This window comes from Oreochromis niloticus, linkage group LG11, assembly GCF_001858045.2.
Source record: "Oreochromis niloticus isolate F11D_XX linkage group LG11, O_niloticus_UMD_NMBU, whole genome shotgun sequence".
Lineage (NCBI taxonomy): Eukaryota > Metazoa > Chordata > Actinopteri > Cichliformes > Cichlidae > Oreochromis > Oreochromis niloticus.
The window spans coordinates 10,937,568-10,960,496 of NC_031976.2; the positions used below are offsets into that span (position 1 = coordinate 10,937,568).

Genomic DNA, 22,929 nt, shown 5'->3' on the forward strand with positions numbered 1-22,929 from the left:
TCCTCTGAGAATGAAGTCCCTGTCCCTCCAGGCAAAAGCAGTATCCCTCTCCTGTCCTGTTCTGGATGAAGATCAAAGATGCTGAACTGTATGGGAATCACCAAAGGAATCACTACTAATGCTGCTGCCATCAATCCTTGCAGTCTCTAAAGCTGTTAACAGTCACTTGCTTCCATTTATTTATTTATTTTTTGAAAACAAGTTAATACTTTCTCCAAACTGTCCTCTCAGGATTGAGATGTACATTTATTGTCCCAGAATCCAAATGGAGAACAAAAAAGTTTTCATATTGCTGCGGTGACAGCTTGCTCGTATTCTAGTTAACTGTGAGAATCATAGAGAATGCAAATGAGCAGGAATGTGTTCTATGTCCTAATTTGCATGATAAATGCCGCTCAAAGATTAACTAATTATCCAAGGATGGTAACATTTTTAAGACTCTCTAAGTGGGCAAAGTAAATATCCTCTGTATCAGTGACAGGACAAAACGGTGGAACCCAAAGATGGTTCATATACATACGTTTATGTGTATGGTGGGGATATCTTTACCACTTGGGTGATGAATGGATTAACAAGGGGAAATAAGTTTCCTACCTATACAGTACCAGACAAGTATCAAACAAAATGCAAAAAAGTACATCTGCCATTTGCTGCAGCTTGTTGCTTTGGCAACAAGGGTATCAGTTAAATGGTTGTAATATTATTAACAAATCAACACCAAGGGGCCTGCTGTCTCAGAAATAAGGAATATGACTTGGATATCAGACAGAAGAGTGCAAGCTAAAGTATACTTCTATCTGAGATTGTACAAAGAAGGCATGTTTAATACCCGATTATGGATTAATCTCACCTTGGGTGGTAGTCTAGACTCACTAAGGAAAGTAAAAGTCTAAGTCATGAAAAAATAAAACAAGAATAAATGGCTTGTATTTGTATAGCGCTTTACATGTTCAGTCATCCACCCATTCACACACTGGTGACGGTAAGCTACGTTGTAGCCACAGCCGCACTGACAGAGGCGAGGCTGCCGGACACTGGCACCACAGGGCCCTCTGACCACCACCAGTAGGCAACGGGTGAAGTGTCTTGCCCAAGGACACAACAACCAAGACTGTCCAACCCGGGGCTCAAACCGGCAACCTTCTGATTACAAGACAAACTGCCAACTCTTGAGCCACAATCGCCCCGAGGGAAAAAGGCAAACTAATGTCTGGCATAACTTTGTAAAGTCGACAGTAACTGTTAATCTTAAAACACATTTTAACATGCAAAAGCACGTCTCACTGTATTTCACATCAGTGATATGCCTCAGTGGAAAGGAGGGTTATATAAGAAATACTGACAAAATAAAAAATAAAGACAAAATAAATTGCAAACTTTGAGTAAAAAAATGATCATAAGCTGTAGATAATGCAGCTTACAAACTTTTAGCCTATCAGTAAAAATAAGTGTATTGATGCAGGATAGAAACGGATTACAGCACCTTTCATTAAAGCCGGTTTAAAAACAAAAACCTTCTGACATAATCACAGCAGCACAGTATTCATTAAGCATACAGTATGTTCCCATCTAAGAAACTTTTATGAATTGTTTTAACAGCTTTTTTTCACAAAAAAGTTTAAAAAAAAATTCTGTTCAGCTCAGTGAACAGAAATTGCAAAACACTTCAGAATGCACACAAAACCATTTGTCCAACAAGAGTGTCACTTTGGATATAGAGCAATAGCTTTCTGAAAAACTAATGGATGACAGCAATGCCAAGGTAAAAAGAATGACTTACCGCTTTGTATCGACACAGTGCCAGTGCAGTGTAAGTCAGTGCATGTTCTGCCTCAGTGCTTCTTGCAAATCAGGCAACAATTCAACAGGTTTGAGAAATGAAACACTAGGTAGTATTATGTACTGGAATTGCAGTTGTAAAAAAAAAAAAAAAAAAAGTAAAACCATCTACAAATCATCTGTGAATTTCTTGCTGTAGTCCCTCTCATAGCCACTGACATCAGCAATTCCAACTTCAGGACCCACAGTTTTATGTTGCCATCTCAAGTCTTCCTTTTGGGGGGGAAATCCACATAACTGGTTCTAGATAAGCCACTTGTGCCAATTCTGCATTGGTGGGAAAGATATATATTGTGACAAAGGACCAGAGAGCTAACTGAGCAGCTGCAGCCCTGCTTCCACCTGAAGCAAGAGCTCCCTACCTCAGCCCTCAAGGTAGGTGTCAAAAATTCCCACCATTTGATTAGTGTGTCACTATAGCACTTGCGCCGTGAAGAGAGGGCATGTGAGACAGGAATTATGTACTTCTATTTGTCTAACTCAGTGTCTGTCTACCTCCATTTGGTTCTCCTTCAATTCTGCAGTAGCTCTTATACAATCGCTCTCTCTCACTTGTTTCTGGTTGTCTGTTTCTGGTTGTTTATTTACTCTTAATTTTCTTCTACCCATCTTACTGGTTTACCATTTGTGTCGTTTTGGCTTTTTTTGTGTCTCTTTGGTTGTATCTGCCTCCCTCTCTTTGTTGCTACACTGCTCTTGACCTCTTTTAGTGAAAGAAGAAAGAACAAAAAGCGATGGAGTGGAGAATGTGCCCTAAGTGTTGTGGCTGATATTATCAAGTAAGCAAAGATTAAAGTGAACTGCCTGCCTTCAGTTTACTGTTGGAAACAAAGGGCTGGGTGGTGGGGGTGGGGGCCTTAACAGAAAAACAAAAAAGGCAGTTGATAATGTCAAATCATTCAGTCAATTAATTTCTACATTTTTCTGACTTGAGGTGAAAAACATGAATATGGCAAAAGTAACTAATTGGATTGAAAAGTGAAAATGAAATATGGGCAAACTCTGAAGGATGTTTAGAATGCTCGTATATTCTCCCCTGTCTAATTGTCTACACATCTTTAACTTGAAAGAGTATCATATTGTCTTTTTCTATAGTCATCCACTTACCGTCCATTTTATTAGGTAAATCTGCTCAACTGCTCATTAATTCAAATATCTAATCAGCCAATCACATGGCAGCAACTCTACGCATTTAGGCATGCAGTCATGGTCAAGATGACCTGCTGAAATTCAAACTGAGCACAGTGAGGGAAGAGCTTGAATGTGGTATGGTTGTTGGTCGTTTCTTTACAGAGAACGGTCCAAAAAAGAGAAAATATACAGTTAGCAGAAGCTCTCTGGGTGAAAGTGTCATGTTGATGCCAGAGGTCAGAGAAGAATGCTTTGAACCTCTAAAAATTAGATTAAAAAAGAAAAATGCTATCAGCATATGGATGTTTCATGTCAAGCCATTTAAATACTACTGAACTGTTTACCGGCTACAATAATGCTAACTGTGGAACCGGACTCACCAAATCATTCTTTTTAGCCTCCTAGGACCTGGCGTCCATATATGTGGACATCACATTTTGGGTTGTCTAGACCAAAATACTAAATTTTGCTCTACTAGGGCCTGATATCCACTTACGAGGATATTATACTGCAACTGTTCTATCAAAATTTAAAGCAAATGTCCTCATATGTGGATCTAATTTTTCTCGGAAGCAAAAATCATGTAAAAAAAAAAAAAAAAGATAAAATCTGGTAATTCTTTATTTTTACATTCATCAGCCCAAATAGCAAAGAGAAATTTTAAATGCATGCCATGAAAGACTTCAGGTCTTAGGAGATTAAATCTAAAGAAGAGGACTTTTGGAGAGGTCCTACGTAAAGGATTAAGGAACTGCAGGTGTTTGTTTGTTCTTACACTCGACATGCCTTTTCCTATACAGCCTTCATCAAAAATGTCTGACTGAGGTGGCTGTCCTCTAAGTAAGAACATTATAGGATTTATAAGAATGATCATGAACTGGTAGTGGTTATCTATTTGAACAAGGCTTGGTTACTCTGGCTAGATGGCCAAATGGAGGAAGAATCCTGGCACTTTCAAACTCCATTTCACAGTTATTAAAACTACCATGTTACTGGGATTACTCATAGACATAATGATTTTATACGCTTGCCCTGATGTCTCACCACAATCCCTCACAGGAGTCCACAGAGACTTCCTTGGAATTCATGGCTTATTTTTGCCCTGTGATGCAGTATAAATTCTGAACCCATATATACAGAAAAACACGCACCCACACACATGAGTGCCACTATCAAATTAATTCAATTAATAACAGGTGGCATCAAAGTTCCAGACACATCCAAATGACAAAACAAACACGATCCACATCACCACAAAGTGCCGCAACAAAACCATTACACAGCCATTAATCCTGCTTTTATTTAATGAAAACCTCATTTTGGATACAAGAGCCATAATTAATCACCAGGTTTAAGAAAATTATTGAACATCCAAGCAAATGGCAAATGAAAAAAGTTAATTAAAACAGAAATGACGTACAAAAAAGGGATTTCTTAAATGCCACACACATGCCACCACTCTTTCAAATAGCGTCAGTGAACAAAAATGAATAGAGACCCCTGTAGTTCTCAACTGCCATGACACAATATAATAAAACTAATAAACTATAAAACCACCCTCAGACTGTGTATCAGTTATTTAGGGAAAAAATGTTACGTTCATGTCCATGAATACAAATCAATAGATTAAATTTCCAGAGGTTTGTAAACTGCCATAACAGTACGGTCAAAGGCCATGTGGGTTCACTGAATGTTTTGATGAGTATGAAAATGATGTGAATCATGTGCTATAGCCTTTACGGTCACCAGTTGTCAACGCAATTTAACACATTCAAGCCTGACATGTTCCAGCTCTCCACTAACATTGTGAGAACACCACAAGCGTTATTATCTGGAGGGTGTTTTATTTCTCTTGTGACTTGTAGAATCAATGGCAGGTCATACTGAAGCTGTTCTGGTGGCACATGGTGGGACAACGTGTTTGTAAAACACTCACTGTATCAAAAAGTGAAACAAAAACTACGCATAGAGAGGACCACTCAGTCAACTCAGTCCACTGGCAGTTTACATCTATGTCTGTCCAGAGTTATATGACATATTGACCAAAGATATAGAAGTACAGCAATTTATTAAAGCATATTAAGTGTTCAGCCGATAAACCTTGTTCTAATAAGTTGTATCCATGATGGCTGACAAGATGTTGTTGCTAAGAAACACTGAAATCTAAAACCTGGATGCTTTAAGTGGAACTGATGGTCCCACAAATGTGTCCGTCCGCATATACTTTTTGGTTGGACAGAGAGAGGAGAGGGGTTTTCCACCCACCCGAGACATTCTCCAATGTAGTCCTTCAAGATCCTGACTGACGTAAGCGACTGCCAAATGTCTACTGGTTGACAGTGAGTTCACTGGGGATGGGAGAACCGCAACAAAAAAGCACAGACAGTGGTTGCAGTGGACACTTTTCATTGTTTTTAACAGTCAGTTTCTCTTCAGCTCTTTATATGTTGTAACTTTGCTCTTCTCCACAGAAAAACAAAAACACGAGCAAGACTGGCCAACAGACTCATTGTAGTACGCGTTTTGTACACTACCACCATCTAACAACAGAGCTCACTACAGGCAACCTGACAACATGAAGATCCATACAATAACCATGATTATGCCCCACGATTACTGTCACAAATCAAGACATCAACATTTAATCATTTTAGCCCATCAGATGTTTGTATGAAATTGTGGAATAAAAAAAGTGAATTACTGTTAGGCCTTAAACATTTTTAGTAAGGTTACAGTGACCTTTACCTTTGACCACCCAATTCAAGTCAGTTCACCCTCACGTTCAGGCGAATTAGCACCATCTTCACCTTTCCATTTGATAAAAAACTTCACAGAGGACGGCTGCATACATGCAATAACACAAACCCTCCCCTCACTAGTAGCTGAACACGTAAACAGCAGCACAAGCTCAGTAAAGCTCCTGTTTTAAAAGCATGTAAATGTGAATCTGCTGGGGCACATATTAACTACTAGCAATTACCCAATAGCCACATTAGCCATCTCTCAAGTTATCAATAATGTAGCAGCTAGCAGCTATGGCTGATTATTAAGATGATGAAAATAAACTGATGCTGGAGCTAGGCAGCAAACATTATTATTATATAAAAATTGCCCATTTGTAACATTAATAGACAGTATTAATTTAATAGGAAAACAAAATTATTTTTGTTTCTCTTTAAAGTGAAAATGAAGCTAAGAAAAGTCTACTAGCACTTAGACACAGTAACAGCATACCTTACTGGCTCTGTTTGATTAGCAAGTTTTATGGTAATATGTTTTTTTTCTAATATAAAAGCCTCTTAAGTTTGCCATTTTTCCTCCATGGCATTGAAAGTGGTAATAAGTATTTTAGGGGGTATTGGTATCGAGTTTTAGATCAAGACAACCCTGTTGTAGTGTGGGTTCTGAAGAATGAAAAATGCCAGACTATATGTATAAATATAGATATAAAACCACTGAGAGTTCAGAAACAATTTCACCTTTTAGTAAGCTGAGCAGGTCAAGATGTGAGAGAGACAGGCACAAAGTCCATTTTTGTGTGTGTGTGCCTATACATTAAATGTAACAGGTAGCATTCCCACTTGTGCTGTGTTAAAAATGAAAAGGGTGCACATTCATACAGGAATCTGACCCATTCAGATGTCATCAGTTTACAGTTTTGCACAGAAGTGCATGTCTGAAAGGGGCTTATTTGTGCAAGCAACAGTAGAATAAAAATCGCCGTAACTCTCCTCTCTTCTGCTACTCTCAGCATATAATATCAGCACAATAATGAGTGCTCCACCAAGCCATTCTCAGGCATGAGGGATTGAACATAATGTAAGTACAGCACAGAGTCGGAGGAATGAGGAGAAAAAAAAAACTTCACAGAGCAAAGAGAATACATAGATCAATGGGGAGACACACTAATCAGGTCCATCACGGGGATGTCAATTCTTTTTCATGTTAAAAATTCATTGTCGCTTTTGTCTTGTTCCGTTCAGAATTTAATTAATTAATAGCATTAATAAATTAAAGAGCTCTTTAATCTTAATCAAGGTTTCTATTTGTGAATACCCTCAAAGAAGAAAAGAAAAGCCAAGAACAGGGTTGCCTATTATTACATGCACCTTCTTAGTTATTCCAGATGAAATGACGCCTGAGTCAACAGCACATCAACAAGAGGAAAGAAAAGGAAAAGCTCAAAATAACATAAGTTCTGACGTTGTCATATGAAAATACGCACTTTTCAGAACAAGTTGCTGGGAAAGTATTTGTTGAATCTTTTCTTGACAAACTTCAACAAAGAAAAACATACACAAGTTACAAAAACTTGTTCTATTCTCCTTCCCAATGACTTTTGTTTTGGAGAGAATTAATTGTGTAAGAGCATGAGTTCTACTAGCATACTCTTGGGGCCCTAGAGGCACAGACTCGTGGAATTATCATTTTCTGGCACCACACAACATAGCCTCACAATGAGAGAAAAATCCACCACTTAGTAACAACAAAAGTGTGAAGAAAGCACAAAGAGCAGCATTGCTATTCAGAGGTTGGGGTGGTATAAGCAAAAACCCATCAAAATCTGAGCCATTCACTTTTGTCTCACAGCAACTTTTCCCTCATTCTCTCTCAGTGGCAGGATTAGCTCCAAGTGAAATATAAGCAAAATATCATGTCTGACGTGTGGCTTAGCAAAATGTTAACCCTTTATTATTAGTAATGTTTCTTAAAAATGAATGACATGACACATCACTTACATAATCTTTCAAAAATAGTAAATATGACTCAAATTCAAAAAATGAATTATAACTGCAACCTATCAACCGTAGTTCCAAAGAGTACTGCCATGAACAATGAAGCTATGTATTTGAGAAATATAAGATATATAAGATACCACATCAGTACAGACCATTTATATTGAATACACCCACATGTGCTGCATTCTAATATTATTGCTTTGAAATCTCACAATCCTTTTTCCAAATATCACACATCTACCTCTCTCTAACATATACATATCATTATCATCCTGGTATAATACAATGCTCAACAAATTTCTTAAGCCACCACCGAATTCAAGATTTATGCCACAGCTGTCCTACATTAATAGTATTGGTAATTACCAAAATAATTTTTTAATATTTATGTATATTTATGTAATTGTTAATCCACCAGTATGCACATGCTCTTTAATCAAAATCAGAAATGCTAAAATATAATTACCGTTGTTATCCATGAATATACAAAAAAAAGCAAGAAAGAAAAATAGCAAAGCACATTAATATTGTTTTTATTAAGATGCCAAATTACAGTCATTTACTTGAAGTCATTTACTTTACAGAAAAATGTGTTTTTCTGTTTTTCTGACTGTGGAATATTTAGCAGTGAGGAAATTTTACAACTGGACTTGTTGCACAGATGGCATCCTAACACAGTACCACAAATCTTTCTTTCTTTCTTTTTTTTATCTTTAGTCTGGGAATTTAGCAATTTATAGAAAAAAAATAGCAGTGATATAATGTCCACTGTTTATCATCCTAACTAAAAATGTCTATTAATGTTAGAGATGGTCAGAACTACTAATATTTGCTGATAGTTCCGACTTTAAGGTTATCATTTTTTATTAGCCATAGCCACTAGCTGCTCCTTAAATGATAACATAAGACTAATGTGGCTATTAGCTAATTGCTAGTAGTTAAACGGCTAATGTTAAAATGTGCACCCGCCAGTTTAAGATTTGTGATAACTGCTTAATTTTTTAGGGTTTTACTGACCTCTTAAAAGTCCTCACAAAGTGTCAGCTACTCTTCATGTGCTCAGCAGCTAATGAGGGGAGGGGCTGTGTGCCTGCCCATCTGCAGCAAGCTGTGTGAAGTGTGTCAATGAGAGGAGGGGAAGTCAGTGTTGCTTGTCGCTAATACTGTTGCAAATGGGTTTGTAATCCAACACCAAATTATGGTAACTTTGATGCATTAAGGGCCGCGCACATGTGCATCAGTAGTACAATTGATCAATATATAGAGTTTAGTTAACACTATATATAGATCAATATATAGTTCAAATTTAACTAATACTGATGTGTTAAACAGTACTACAATGCAATCTAAAAACTTTATTATATCTGTTGCATCAAAGTCAGGATGGCCTTCCTTTGGTAGCAAACGCATACCAAGGGAATGCATTTTATTGGTTGTTATCAGGCCCATGCTGATAACAACCAATAAAATCCAACTAACTGATCTGACCTACGTCAAAATGTTGTCATTAGTCTTTTCAACCAACAGCTTGCTGGTCTGTTAGCCACAAGGGCATGGTAATAAAATGAATGAGGCAGACAATTTAATAAAGGTTAGAATTAGCACCTTGCCATTAGAGCAAAAGTTAGAGATTAAACATTTGAGTACACAACCACTAGAGGATTTTGACGTCATTCAACTGAGAAAAGACAAAAACCATTCATTAAGTCAAAACTGGTTCGAAGCGTCATTCTTCTGTTTTCTTTGCCTGCTCTATGGAGCAGGATTCAAGGATCTAAAGCATCTTTGCTGTGAGATTGGGCTTGCTTTAAAGCCATAATATAGTGGCTTAGATTGATGCTGGTCACAAATGTGCAATTGACCTTCACAGTCTGCAGACAGAAGAGAACAGGTATGTTCTTAGCAAAATAACAACATGCCTACAACCTCTGTGAGCTCTAATACTGTTACTGCTAATTCTGGTTATCTCTATTTCCCCTTTTGCTTATTCATGCTCCTATTAATGTGCGCTTGTGATTTAACTGATGAGGTGGATTTGTATTTGGATTCACTGAGCAGGTACTTTTTATCTTAGTGTTGTGCCAGTGAAACCATTAAAAATTTTAGGACTGGTTAGCATCTCAGTATATTGTGATATACTTTTTTAGGAAGAACGCCCGGGTGCAAGAACTTGTGTATATATTGTGTAGCTCCCTGGCGATTCCTAGGTTAAAAATACTGAATATTTATTTCTATACAGACTGACTGTGAAATATTGTTAGTTAACTATAATGCTAATGGAATTTCATCATTGAATCATCAAAATATTGATTCAGCAAAGCTCCCCTTTCATCCCCTTTCATGTTATCATCACTGCATAACATTACAGCTTCAGATGCTTAATCTGACATCTCTGTAAACAAACACCTCAGAATACAGTTGGGAGTATTATGGAGAGTCACAAAGAATTAAGAAAAAAATACTATATAATATACCAACTAACTAAAGTACTAAATACTGCTGAGAAAATATCGTCAGCTCACAAGGCATTGCACACACTATCCATCACTAGCCATCCCTGACCACAAGGATACCGACTCTGCAGTGAAAAGCTGGGAAAAAAATTAAACAAAAGCTATTGAGCAGAGTGCTATTAACACAAATTCAACACTCCTCTATTTTGCTTTACTTTTCAGAAAATTATTGCCACTATAGAGATCTGTGTTTAGCTTTTGGTATTTGGATAGATTAGTTGTAAAAGTGATACAAGCTGAAATCTGAATTCCAACTCAAATGTTATCTCTTTTTATAAAGATATTTCATTTGGTTATACAAGCCAATTATCTCCAGGTATTATACAATATGTGGGAACAGCAACGTGCAACGTATTAGAAGTGAGAAAATATATACATATACTGCTCAAAATAAATTAAAGGAACACTTTTTAATCCAAGTACAGCAACAAGTCAGTTTAACTTCTAGGAAATTGATCTGGTCGTTTAAGTAGCAGAGGGAGTTGTAAATCAGTTTTAGCTGCAATGTGTAGATAGGTGCAACAATGAGACAACCCCCAAAATAGGAATGGTTTTACAGGTGGAGGCCACTAACATTTTGCTAAGGTGAGAGTCAGTACTACTATCATGAGGCGATTTGTGGACCGCCTCAGGTTGCATAGGTAGACCGACTCCTGCATGATGGCACATCAATATATGTCATTGCCACAAGGTTTGTGTCTCCCAGCACAGTCTGAAAAGCATGGAGGAGATTCCAGGAGGCAGGCAGTTACTTTAGGAGAGCTGGACGGGGAAGAATAGAAGCTCCTTAACCCATCAGCAGGACCAGTATTGGCTCCTTTGTGCAAGGATGAACACTGCCAGAACTCCGAAATGACGTCCAGAAGGCCACTAGTGTCACTGTCTCTGTCAGGCTAGGCAACCTGACTGCCATCAGGTATTGGGATGAAACCCTCGGATGAAGAATGGATGAAGAAATTGATACCACTGACTTGCCCCCACAAAACTCATTAGAAGAATATTATGGTTTTGCCCATTCAATCCTGCAAGATTCCACCTCAAACCATGCAGGAGCTCAATGGTGGGTGGTCCAGATCTGGGAGGATATTCCCAGGACACCATCCATCGGCTCATTAGGAACATGCCCCAATGTTGTCAGTATGCATAAAAGTACATGGGGGCTATAAAACTACTGAGTATGATTTTGAGTTGGTGCAATGAACTTTGGACAAAATGGACTAACCTAGCTGCCACCTATTTTCTCACTTTCATTTTTGTGGTGTCTTCAAATTCAGCACTCTGTAGGTTGATCATTTTTTATTTCTATCAAATGATGTGTCCTTTGACTCTTACATTACCCAGTGCATATCAATAAAGATATCCAGAATAATCTTTTTTCCACATTGAGATCTGATGTGTGATAGTTTTATGTATAAAAGCTAAACAGCTCTATCTAAACAGCCAGCAATCTGTAAGAGACTGACCTTAAACCTTTAGATATAAAAATGACAAACATACAGGGAGTGCAGAATTATTAGGCAAATGAGTATTTTGTCCACATCATCCTCTTCATGCATGTTGTCTTACTCCAAGCTGTATAGGCTCGAAAGCCTACTACCAATTAAGCATATTAGGTGATGTGCATCTCTGTAATGAGAAGGGGTGTGGTCTAATGACATCAACACCCTATATCAGGTGTGCATAATTATTAGGCAACTTCCTTTCCTTTGGCAAAATGGGTCAAAAGAAGGACTTGACAGGCTCAGAAAAGTCAAAAATAGTGAGATATCTTGCAGAGGGATGCAGCAGTCTTAAAATTGCAAAGCTTCTGAAGCGTGATCATCGAACAATCAAGCGTTTCATTCAAAATAGTCAACAGGGTCGCAAGAAGCGTGTGGAAAAACCAAGGCGCAAAATAACTGCCCATGAACTGAGAAAAGTCAAGCGTGCAGCTGCCAAGATGCCACTTGCCACCAGTTTGGCCATATTTCAGAGCTGCAACATCACTGGAGTGCCCAAAAGCACAAGGTGTGCAATACTCAGAGACATGGCCAAGGTAAGAAAGGCTGAAAGACGACCACCACTGAACAAGACACACAAGCTGAAACGTCAAGACTGGGCCAAGAAATATCTCAAGACTGATTTTTCTAAGGTTTTATGGACTGATGAAATGAGAGTGAGTCTTGATGGGCCAGATGGATGGGCCCGTGGCTGGATTGGTAAAGGGCAGAGAGCTCCAGTCCGACTCAGACGCCAGCAAGGTGGAGGTGGAGTACTGGTTTGGGCTGGTATCATCAAAGATGAGCTTGTGGGGCCTTTTCGGGTTGAGGATGGAGTCAAGCTCAACTCCCAGTCCTACTGCCAGTTTCTGGAAGACACCTTCTTCAAACAGTGGTACAGGAAGAAGTCTGCATCCTTCAAGAAAAACATGATTTTCATGCAGGACAATGCTCCATCACACACGTCCAAGGACTCCACAGCGTGGCTGGCAAGAAAGGGTATAAAAGAAGAAAAACTAATGACATGGCCTCCTTGTTCACCTGATCTGAACCCCATTGAGAACCTGTGGTCCATCATCAAATGTGAGATTTACAAGGAGGGAAAACAGTACACCTCTCTGAACAGTGTCTGGGAGGCTGTGGTTGCTGCTGCACGCAATGTTGATGGTGAACAGATCAAAACACTGACAGAATCCATGGATGGCAGGCTTTTGAGTGTCCTTGCAAAGAAAGGTGGCTATATTGGTGGCTGATTTGTTTTTGTTTTGTTTTTGAATGTCAAATGTATATTTGTGAATGTGGAGATGTTATATTGGTTTCACTGGTAAAAATAAATAATTGAAATGGGTATATATTTGTTTTTTGTTAAGTTGCCTAATAATTATGCACAGTAATAGTCACCTGCACACACAGATATCCCCCTAAAATAGCTAAAACTAAAAACAAACTAAAAACTACTTCCAAAAACATTCAGCTTTGATATTAATGAGTTTTTTGGGTTCATTGAGAACATGGTTGTTGTTCAATAATAAAATTATTCCTCAAAAATACAACTTGCCTAATAATTCTGCACTCCCTGTAATGTTAACCAGAGGGAAGAAAGACCGTTTTTACTCCTCCCATGGCCCTCCAACTGACAAACTGAATTACAGCAGAGTTTGGAATGACTATGACTTAAAGACCAGACGAGACCTAAAGACAAGGTTATGTCCATTTCACATTTTGCCTTTCCAAAACATGAAATGGACATGCTGAAGTTGCAGTAAGCAGCAGTAACAGCAGAGGGAGAAATGTTATTGTTGTTATTTATTTTATCTAATGCCAACATGAAAATAATCACAGGAAAGGGTTTAAACAGACATTATTAACACATTTACATGTATATACATGTTAACCACTTAGCTTAATCGTTTCTGGTGATTACAAACCCTGGGATGTACTTCATACGTTTTTTGCTCACCATCGACGTCTTCACCTTAAGTGTGTGTGTATGGAGCGGGGTGGAGGGGCCAACACAGAAGGCAGCACCGAAGTCAGTGGAGCAGACAGGTGAAGTTTAAACACAGTTATTCAAGTTGACTACAACTGTGGTAATGTACTGTAAATGCAGTAAAGCTGCTGAGAGCAGGGAAGTCTTTGCCAGAACCAAAGCATGTCCTGCTGATAATGTTGCAGCTGCTCCCCCTGAACGGCACAGGAAGACAGACTAGGACTCAATAGTCCTCCTGGCTCAATGAGACCAATAACAGAGCTTAGAAGGAAAGTAAATTAATATGTTTGACTCCAAATAGTTTCAACTCTCAGTCCAAAAAACCCACAAATCAAACAAAACACAAAATTAAAAAGCCGACACATGACACATCTTACTCTGGATGGCATTACCTTGGCCTCCAGTAATGCTGTGAGGAACCTTGGAGTCATTTTTGACCAGGACATGTCCTTCAATGCACATATTAAACAAATATGTAAGACTGCTTTCTTCCATTTGCGCAACATCTCTAAAGTTAGAAATATCCTGTCTCTTAGTGATGCTGAAAAACTAGTTCATGCATTTATTACTTCTAGGCTGGACTACTATAATTCATTATTATCAGGATGTCCTAAAAACTCCCTGAAAAGCCTTCAGTTAATCCAAAATGCTGCAGCAAGAGTACTGACAGGGACTAGAAAGAGAGAGCATATTTCTCCTGTTTTGGCTTCTCTTCATTGGCTCCCTGTTAAATCCAGAATTGAATTCAAAATCTTGCTCCTCACATACAAGGTCTTAAATAATCAGGCCCCATCTTATCTTAATGACCTTGTAGCACCATATCACCCTATTAGAGCACTTCGCTCTCGCTCTGCAGGCCTACTTGCTGTTCCTAGAGTATTTAAAAGTAGAATGGGAGGGAGAGCCTTCAGTTTTCAGGCCCCTCTTCTGTGGAACCAGCTTCCAGTTTGGATTCGGGAGACAGACACTATCTCTACTTTCAAGATTAGGCTTAAAACTTTCCTTTTTGCTAAAGCATATAGTTAGGGCTGGATCAGGTGACCCTGAATCCTCCCTTAGTTATGCTGCAATAGACGTAGGCTGCCGGGGGATTCCCGTGATGCATTGAGTTTTTCCTTTCCAGTCACCTTTCTCACTCACTATGTGTTAATAGACCTCTCTGCATCGAATCATATCCGTTATTAATCTCTGTCTCTCTTCCACAGCATGTCTTTCATCCTGTTTTCCTTCTCTCACCCCAACCGGTTGCAGCAGATGCCCCTGCCCCTCCCTGAGCCTGGTTCTGCCGGAGGTTTCTTCCTGTTAAAAGGGAGTTTTTCCTTCCCACTGTCGCCAAAGTGCTTGCTCATAGGGGGTCATATGATTGTTGGGTTTTTCTCTGTACCTATGAAGCGCCTTGAGGCGACTTTTGTTGTGATTTGGCGCTATATAAATAAAATTGAATTGAATTGAATTGAATGAGAATTTTCTATCATAGGCAGATTTATGGGGAAGATTGTTAAATGTGTCTACAATTTATCATGTTGTAAATCATACCATCCCTGGAGGGAGACAAGTAGGGTTGGAGTTTAAACAAAGGACTTGTATGTGTCATTCATCACAGTGCACATATCCTTAACTATATCTTAAAGGGGCACTACTCAAAGTCCAGCAAGTATAACAGAAAGTTCACTTCCATTTGGTCTTCTGTTTCAGATCTTTCTCCTTCACTTTTTCTATAATTCCTTCATATTCAGATATTCTGGATTATTTTCCATTGAAGCTCAGAGAGTTGTTTCTTGTTTATACATGTGCACATACATTTACATACATAAATACATCCTAACATTTGAACAAGTTAAAAGTCACATAGTAGCTAAACATTAGTTAGGTCCATTATATACAATTTCTGCACTCTGCCAACCTTTCTTTGCCTAACAAGCCCCACATTACACAGCTGTGCCCCATCTGAACTGCTCTGGTCAGTGTTGGTAGGCAGGCCTGCCTCACCAGCTACAGGTCATGGTTAGGAAACTGCAGCTTCCCAGACACATGTCCCCAGTTGCTCAACCCCAGCCCAAATCGAGGTAGAAGACCATAACCCAGTTTGTTACTATAACCAGTAAGCAGACTAACTTCACTTCAGATGTCTCAAGAGTTCAAGTACCCAGCTGCTAATTCTGATCCTGGTAATATTATAATTAAGTGCATCCTTATTCTGTTGCATATAGACCCTTGTAAATAACATAACTCATTACTGGTCAGTGGCCTTTTTTGTGGGTCTCTCTGTTTCCAGTAACTTTAAATTGTGCTCTGTTGGGTTCAGGTGACTGACTTGGTGATTGAAGAAGATCTCATTTCTTTGCATTGAGAAATTCTTGTGCTTTTGCAGTATGCTTTGGTTCATTATCACTTTGCTCTGTGAATCACTGTCTGATCAGTCTTTCAGCATTTAGCAGAATCCGAGCAGAGTATAAACCTGTACGCTTTATAGTTCATCCTTCTACTTTTATCAGCTGTTGGATGATCAGCAAACAATTGTAACCCATTTCAACTGGCAACACCTGCCCATCTAATAATGCCTCTACCATGTTAGATAATGTGTTATGCTTTGGATCACAAGTTCTTTATTTCCTTCTCCATATTTTTCCCCATCATTTTGGCACACATTAATCTCCCTATTTTTTCTTCAGAGAACTGTGCAGGTTCCTTAAGATGTTTTTTTTAGTTGTCTTCTATGGTCTTTTGGGCCTTTTGGTGTTGCTGGTCAGTGCATTCATTCTTTTCAAAAATGCACCACATAATTGAATTTAATACCCTTAACCTCCTAGGACCTGGCGTCCACATATGTGGACATCACATTTTGGGTTGTCTAGACCAAAATACCAAATTTAGCTCCACAAGGGCCTGATATCCACTTACGAGGACATTATACTGCCTCTGTTTTATCAAAATTTAAAACGAATGTCTTCATACATGGCTCTCAGTTTTCTTAGAAACAAAAATTGGGTAAAAAAAAAATAAATCTGGTGATTGTTTGTTTTTACATTCATCGGGTCCCAAACAGCCCAAATATCAAAGAGAAATTAAAAATGCATACCATGGAAGAGTTTGGGTCTTAGGAGGTTAATATTTTTGTTATCTCTCCAAAAGGATGACTGTATTTTTTCAGCCTAATGTCACTTGCACTGACATCTCTTTGGATTTCATATTTAAAATTACAGTGAAAAGCTATTAAAAAACCTCAACTTCCTGTCAGTCACTTGTTCAAATAATTTTGAGCCACTTGAAACAGGTAGACCATGTATGAAAGTGCAATTATTAAACAGTTACTGGAAAAAAGAAAAATTATTGAAAAACCCTCTTTAATTAACACTGCACTTCAATCACATCTTGATTGTTTGATTTAAAAATCCAATGTGACGGTGTACAGAGGCAAAACTACAAAAAATCATTTCTTTGTCCAACAAATTAAGGAAGTGTATTAAAGAACTGTATTATCATTCAACACATGAAATAACAATGATCCACTCCAGGGAATGCTATTTTCAATTTCAGTGAACTCCTTTCATGATGTGATAATATCATGTTATCATTTACATAACTGTTCAGAATAACTGTAATTAAAAACTGGCAAATGTTATTTGAATTAGGGCTCAGGTTTCAGGTAAAGCATCACAGTTGAACAGAGTTTGTTGCAATGATTGTTGGATTAGGAGACAATGAGATTATTTTTGTAAATTAAAATCTTTTATATTCTACAATTTATGAAACATGTCTGAATCATTTCTAGATTGAAACTAACACTATATTTATTTCAGCTTTAAGCCTACATGGTTTGATAGTGGGTCAGTCCAGTAACAGTTTGGCTTGCTGAATGTTGACAAGCATTAATTGCTGTTTTGGGAAAACTACACGCCCACATGAAATTTAGCACAAGTAAAGCAATTTTTCTGTCTGCATGACTGATTATAAAAGGGATGGACATGGATCATGACAAAATTTAAAACTGATCCCATTCTTTAAAAAAAAGGTACATCATCAACACAGACAACAAATATTGTCATTTTGATAATACATCAACATTGTCACAGCTGAAATCATGTCGCTACAATAAGAAAACTGAATAATGACAAGCAGATAAATCTTCTTCAGTTAAATAAGAATATAAATTTACCCTGAAGCAAGAAAGCAAAATTTAAAACAATCGTTTTTTTCCCTTGATGTTTTCAGAAACACATGATTACAAAAGAAACAAGGCAAGAAATTATTTTTGTCCTGGCTATATTTGAACTAATGCCAGGACAGCAACCACATTAGCTAGCAGGCATGCTAGTTTATTTAAAAAAACAACAAAAAAACAAAATCGCAAGCAGCTGATTACTGGTATTTAATCCCACACCTGTCTGTCCTTTTATAAGTTTTATATTCCCCATTGAATGGCTGTTTCTAATAAGGATAATAACGCATATAGTTATTTATAGTCAGATATATTCATCAGACTTGCAGAAGCAACCTGTTGGTAAGTTGGCAACTCACTTTGAACTCATGAGCTAATCTAGTAGTTACTGAGGTTTGCTGTAAATTGGTAGAATTGGGATCAAAATAAACATTATGACATTGCAAGCAAGGTTTTTTGTTTTTGTTTTGTTTTTTTAATGTTACCAAAATTAAAACAAGCGTGAGTCAGTGTGTTGGTGGAACAGCAGAAGATTTTTGGTTTGGTTCAGTTTGCAGTATTTGTGCAACATGACTGATAATTGCTCGTACTGGTTCTTTCTGATTGTTGATTCTTTCTGGTTGTTTGTGACAAGACTTACGTGAGACTGTGAGATCAGGATGCAATGGTGAATCGAGCAACATGGTGACAAACCTTTTAGTGTATAAGCCTGATGGTATTATGCAATAGGATCTTTTAAGTATCTAAAGTGATTCATCTGCTAAAGTATCAGCAGTGATTCAGCACTAGAATTATTCTCCTTCATTGTCACTCTTTGCTATAAATCCTGCATTCTATTATCACTGACCTCGGTCCACTTCCGCTGAAGTTGAGCCACATAAATGCGCCAGGAGAAATCATTTGGCACTGCCTCTTGGAGTGTTTCACTGTGAAATACTGGACCCCACTTTCGCCTCTGATGGAGCATGCTTGTGAATAGAAGTGGGTAATCAAAATGTCTCTTTAAAAAAAAAAAAAAGAAAGAAAAGAAAAGGTTCTGACAGGTTTAAAAACTGATCTGCGTATCCACACTTCTCTATCAGCTCAGCGTACAGATAATCTTCTCATAATATACATAACACTTATCTGTGAAGACTGCGTTTATTTTTGAACAATTTCGTTTTGACAAGGAAAATGTGAGACCTAAATGGCTTTTTCCTTTGAAAGTGAAACACAAAATGATTCTTTAAAGGAGGATTTATTTGGGAAAGTAGAAAATAGAACATCCCAAGAATGCTAGAGTGCAGATTTTTTATGAGTCACATATATAACGTGTCCTTTAAACAACGAAATATTTATATATTTACAGATATTTTCTCATAAAGCACGTCAATGATGATTGGCTTAAAACCTTCACAGTTAAACCAATTTGCATGGTTTGATGGCTTCACTGAGCACTGAGTTGGTGATAGCGTGTTAAATAAAAAGCATTAGCAATATTTTAATAATCAAAATCCTTGAGGAAGGCATGTCCCACGAAAATGGCCAAGAATGGTGTTCTCTGAGCAAACATCTCTATTAAAACCTGAGCAGTTAGTGCGTGTGTTTCTGTACATGGATGCCCATTTTGGACAAACTTGCATCCACAGTGTTATTATAGGATCACTACATTGTCAATTTCACACAACATTTAAAACAATTGCGTGAATTTACTGTCCAAATAACACTTTCGGAGGGAAATACTAAAAGAGGGCAGCCTGAAAATGCAAAGCAACAGGGACTTTTGTAAGAATCTAGGAAGCCACTGAGTAAACAGTTGTTTGCCTGTTCAGTGACCAGAGAAAGCAACAGGAAATCTTTGTGTTTGATGTTCATGTTTTTCTGATGTTTGTCTCCACCTCTGTCTCCTCCAGTAAAGTAGTCGAATAAAAAAGGTAGGTAGTGAGCTAACCCATGCATCACAACATTCCCTTCACGTTTAAACCTAGAAAGACTTTGTGGACTTTTTTTTTTTTTTTTTATGTATACTTTAACTGAAGAGCACCTGTCAGATCAGCCGTCAGAGTCACGCAGAACTTCCCTTCTCCTCAGTAAAAAAATCTTCAGTTTGCAGAAGGCGGTTACATTTCCACTCAAAACGATGTCAGAAAAGACTGGACACACAACACCCCTTGCACACCACATGAGACTTGCCTGACATCTCCCTGAAGAAAATAAGTAGCCTTTGTCATGTGCAGCCTAAAGATAAACTTTCTGTCAGAACTGAGCACTGAAGGCTTCCCTCCCTTGCATCTTTCCACCCCGGTCTGCCAGCTTTCAAACACAGCCTTCAAGGTGCACGGCCGCTTCCTTACCTCGTTCTGAAGTTAGCCGGGTGTGGATGCCCGTCATACAAAGATAAAAAGTCATATTCCTCCTCCACAGCGAAAGATTGAAAAACTATATGAATCCTGTTCCCCTCCTCAGCAACAATCACCCAGGTACAGTTCGCTCCATTTGGATATCCATATGGAAAGCCAGGACTTTCTATTGTCCCATTCCTGCCTTTTAAAGTGCCTCCACAAGAATGGATAAAACCTGGAAGGAAAGAGAACAAACAAAACATCATTATCCAATGCATATAATGGGTTTGTGTGAGACTCTCAGCTGAAGAAAAATAAAGTAAAATGCTCTGCAGCACAGAAACAAAAAGAGTACTTCATTTTGATAAACTTCGTCTGCTGCAAGCATCCAAGCAGCAATAAATAAAAGAGATATTTTAAACAGGCCTGCACAGAGACAATTCCAAATAGCATTTGTTCATAACAACTGAATGCACCCTATGATGTTCATGTGCAATATTTCTTTAACTGAGATCAAATTGTTTGGAAAATCCCTATTGTTCTCAGCTGGCAGAAGCTACGAGGGAAATCTGGCAACCAGCTGACTAAGAGCCAAGTTTTGTGTTTCCATTTATGATTTCTGTTTTCTTTCAGATCAAATAATGACAATAAAATGCAGAAAGCTGCTGCAGTAATATCAAAAATGTATAATTGAGGATGCTTTTGAAAAAGATTGTGATGTGTCATTAGAGTCTTTTTTATAGGGTCTAAAAGTGCCAGAGATAGGCAACAAGTAAAGTCTTCTGATTTGGTGCTTCAAGCTTTTAACAGCAGATTAGTCATCCGTCTTGCACCAGCTTACTGAGAACTGATACCCTAGACACATTATGTTAAACCTCATACCATCACTGTCAAGCTACAGTAATCTGGTTGCTTTGCTAACCTTTGTAGTGTTGATGCAAAGGAACGTAAGTGCCACTACTAAGCAACCTCGTTTTCACACAGTCACACCTATTCCCTCCACACTTCCACATCCAGAGTACTTCCGCAGTTACACAAAATTGCTCCCATGCACACTGTGTCACAATGCAAAGAGCGTCCCCTTTTCATTTCAGGCTATCTTGCATGTTGTCTAATGAAATGCAAACGTAACTAGAAAAATTTGCATTTCCTGCGAAAATGCAGTGTGGATGCTGTAATGCTGAAGCTGTCTGCTGAAACTAGCAGAAAAAGCTGAAAAGTTGCAGAATTTGTAAAAACTTTGCAGAAGAAAAGGAACTTTGCTAAAATGTAGTAACTTAGCAGAACTGCAATATCTTAGAGGAAACATAATACTTGGCAGAAATACAATAGCATAGCAGAACTTAGCAGAAATATTGTAACTTACCAGAAACACGATAACTTCTCAAAAATACAAGAATTTAGGAGAAATAGTATAAGATAACAGAAAGAATATATTTAGCCAAACATTCTTAAACATTACAGAAATACTATGATTTAGAAAAACAGTACAACATAGCAGAAATGCTGCGATTTACCAGAGACACTGTAATTTACTATTAATATTGAAATTTTTTTTTAAAAATACTATGTTTTAGCAAAAATACTGTAATTTGACAGAAATACTATCATTCGGCAGAAATACTATGTTTCAGCAGAAATACTCTGGTTTAGCACAAATATTATAACATAGCAGTAATACAATTATATAGCAGAAATGCTATATTTAGAAAGAAAAATATAATATAGTAGAAATACTATGATTTAGCAGAAATACTGTAATCAGCACATATACTGTAACATGACAGAAATTCCTCCACTTAGTAGTAATACTGTAACATAAAACAAATGTTATGATTTGGCACAAAAACCATAATTTGGCAAAATACTATGATTTAGCAGAAATACTATGATTGAGCAGAAGTACTAAGATGTAGTAAAAGTACTTTGATTTAACAGAAATACAATTATGGAGGAGTAATACTTTAAAATGGGAGAAATATTGATACACACACACATACACAGAGCCTAAAGGGAACAGTATTTGTGCCATGGAGTGTTAACAAGAATCTGAGGTCCATATTAGAAAAGCTGCTAAAATCATAAAAGTTTGCAGAATTGTAATAAATGATGAATATCAATTACTGGTCTGTGATAGTGTATTAATTTGTAGGGGAAAAAAACATGTTGCCCAAGGTGTAATTGAACCTACGACCTTTGGGTTGCAGACCTGTGTCATTACCAACTGCGCCACTGGGAAAGAGAGCGAGCGCCTGGAAAACAGGGTGATGAGCAGTCAGAATTAGATTGCGGTGAGAGGCGAAAAACACAGTTTTTTGGAGTTACAAAACGTCGTGTAACTCAAAAACTAGGTGCACTAGAAGCATAATTCTTGTACTGGGTGAATCAGCGTACTTTCGTGTACTTTGACTGTGATTTGCATTGCTCTTTGTACATCTGTCGCTGAGATATGACGAGAGAAGAAGGGCAGACCTCAGATATGATTGGCTGGCTGGGAAGCCGTGCAGGCCCTGATATGTAAATTTTATATGTATGAGTCCTCACAGAGGATTAGCTGCCTGGGGACCTGGCAGAAATATATACAAATAGTATGATTAAGCATAAATACTACATTTAGTAGAAATACTATGTTTTAGCACAAATACTATAAAATGGCAGAAATACTATAATTAAGCAGAAATACTATATTTGGCAGAAACACTATATTTAGTACAAATCTTATGAAATAGCAGAAATAGTATGATTTAGCAGAAATGCTG

At 37.8% G+C, this 22,929-nt stretch overlaps 1 protein-coding gene across 11 annotated transcripts in view; it reads right to left on the minus strand.

Annotated features, from left to right (window-relative positions):
• The window catches only part of LOC100705316 (CUB and sushi domain-containing protein 3), a 240,882-nt gene that overhangs the window by 194,200 nt on the left and 23,753 nt on the right, over positions 1–22,929 (minus strand). For all 11 annotated transcript variants that reach the window (XR_003222198.1, XM_025911532.1, XM_025911534.1 and 8 more), the window contains exon 2: positions 20,183–20,405. Coding sequence is in view for 10 of the 11 variants with exons in the window: in XM_025911532.1 (XP_025767317.1) it covers positions 20,183–20,405 (223 nt within the window). In the remaining variant the exon portion in view is untranslated. The remainder of the gene's footprint in view (positions 1–20,182; positions 20,406–22,929) is intronic.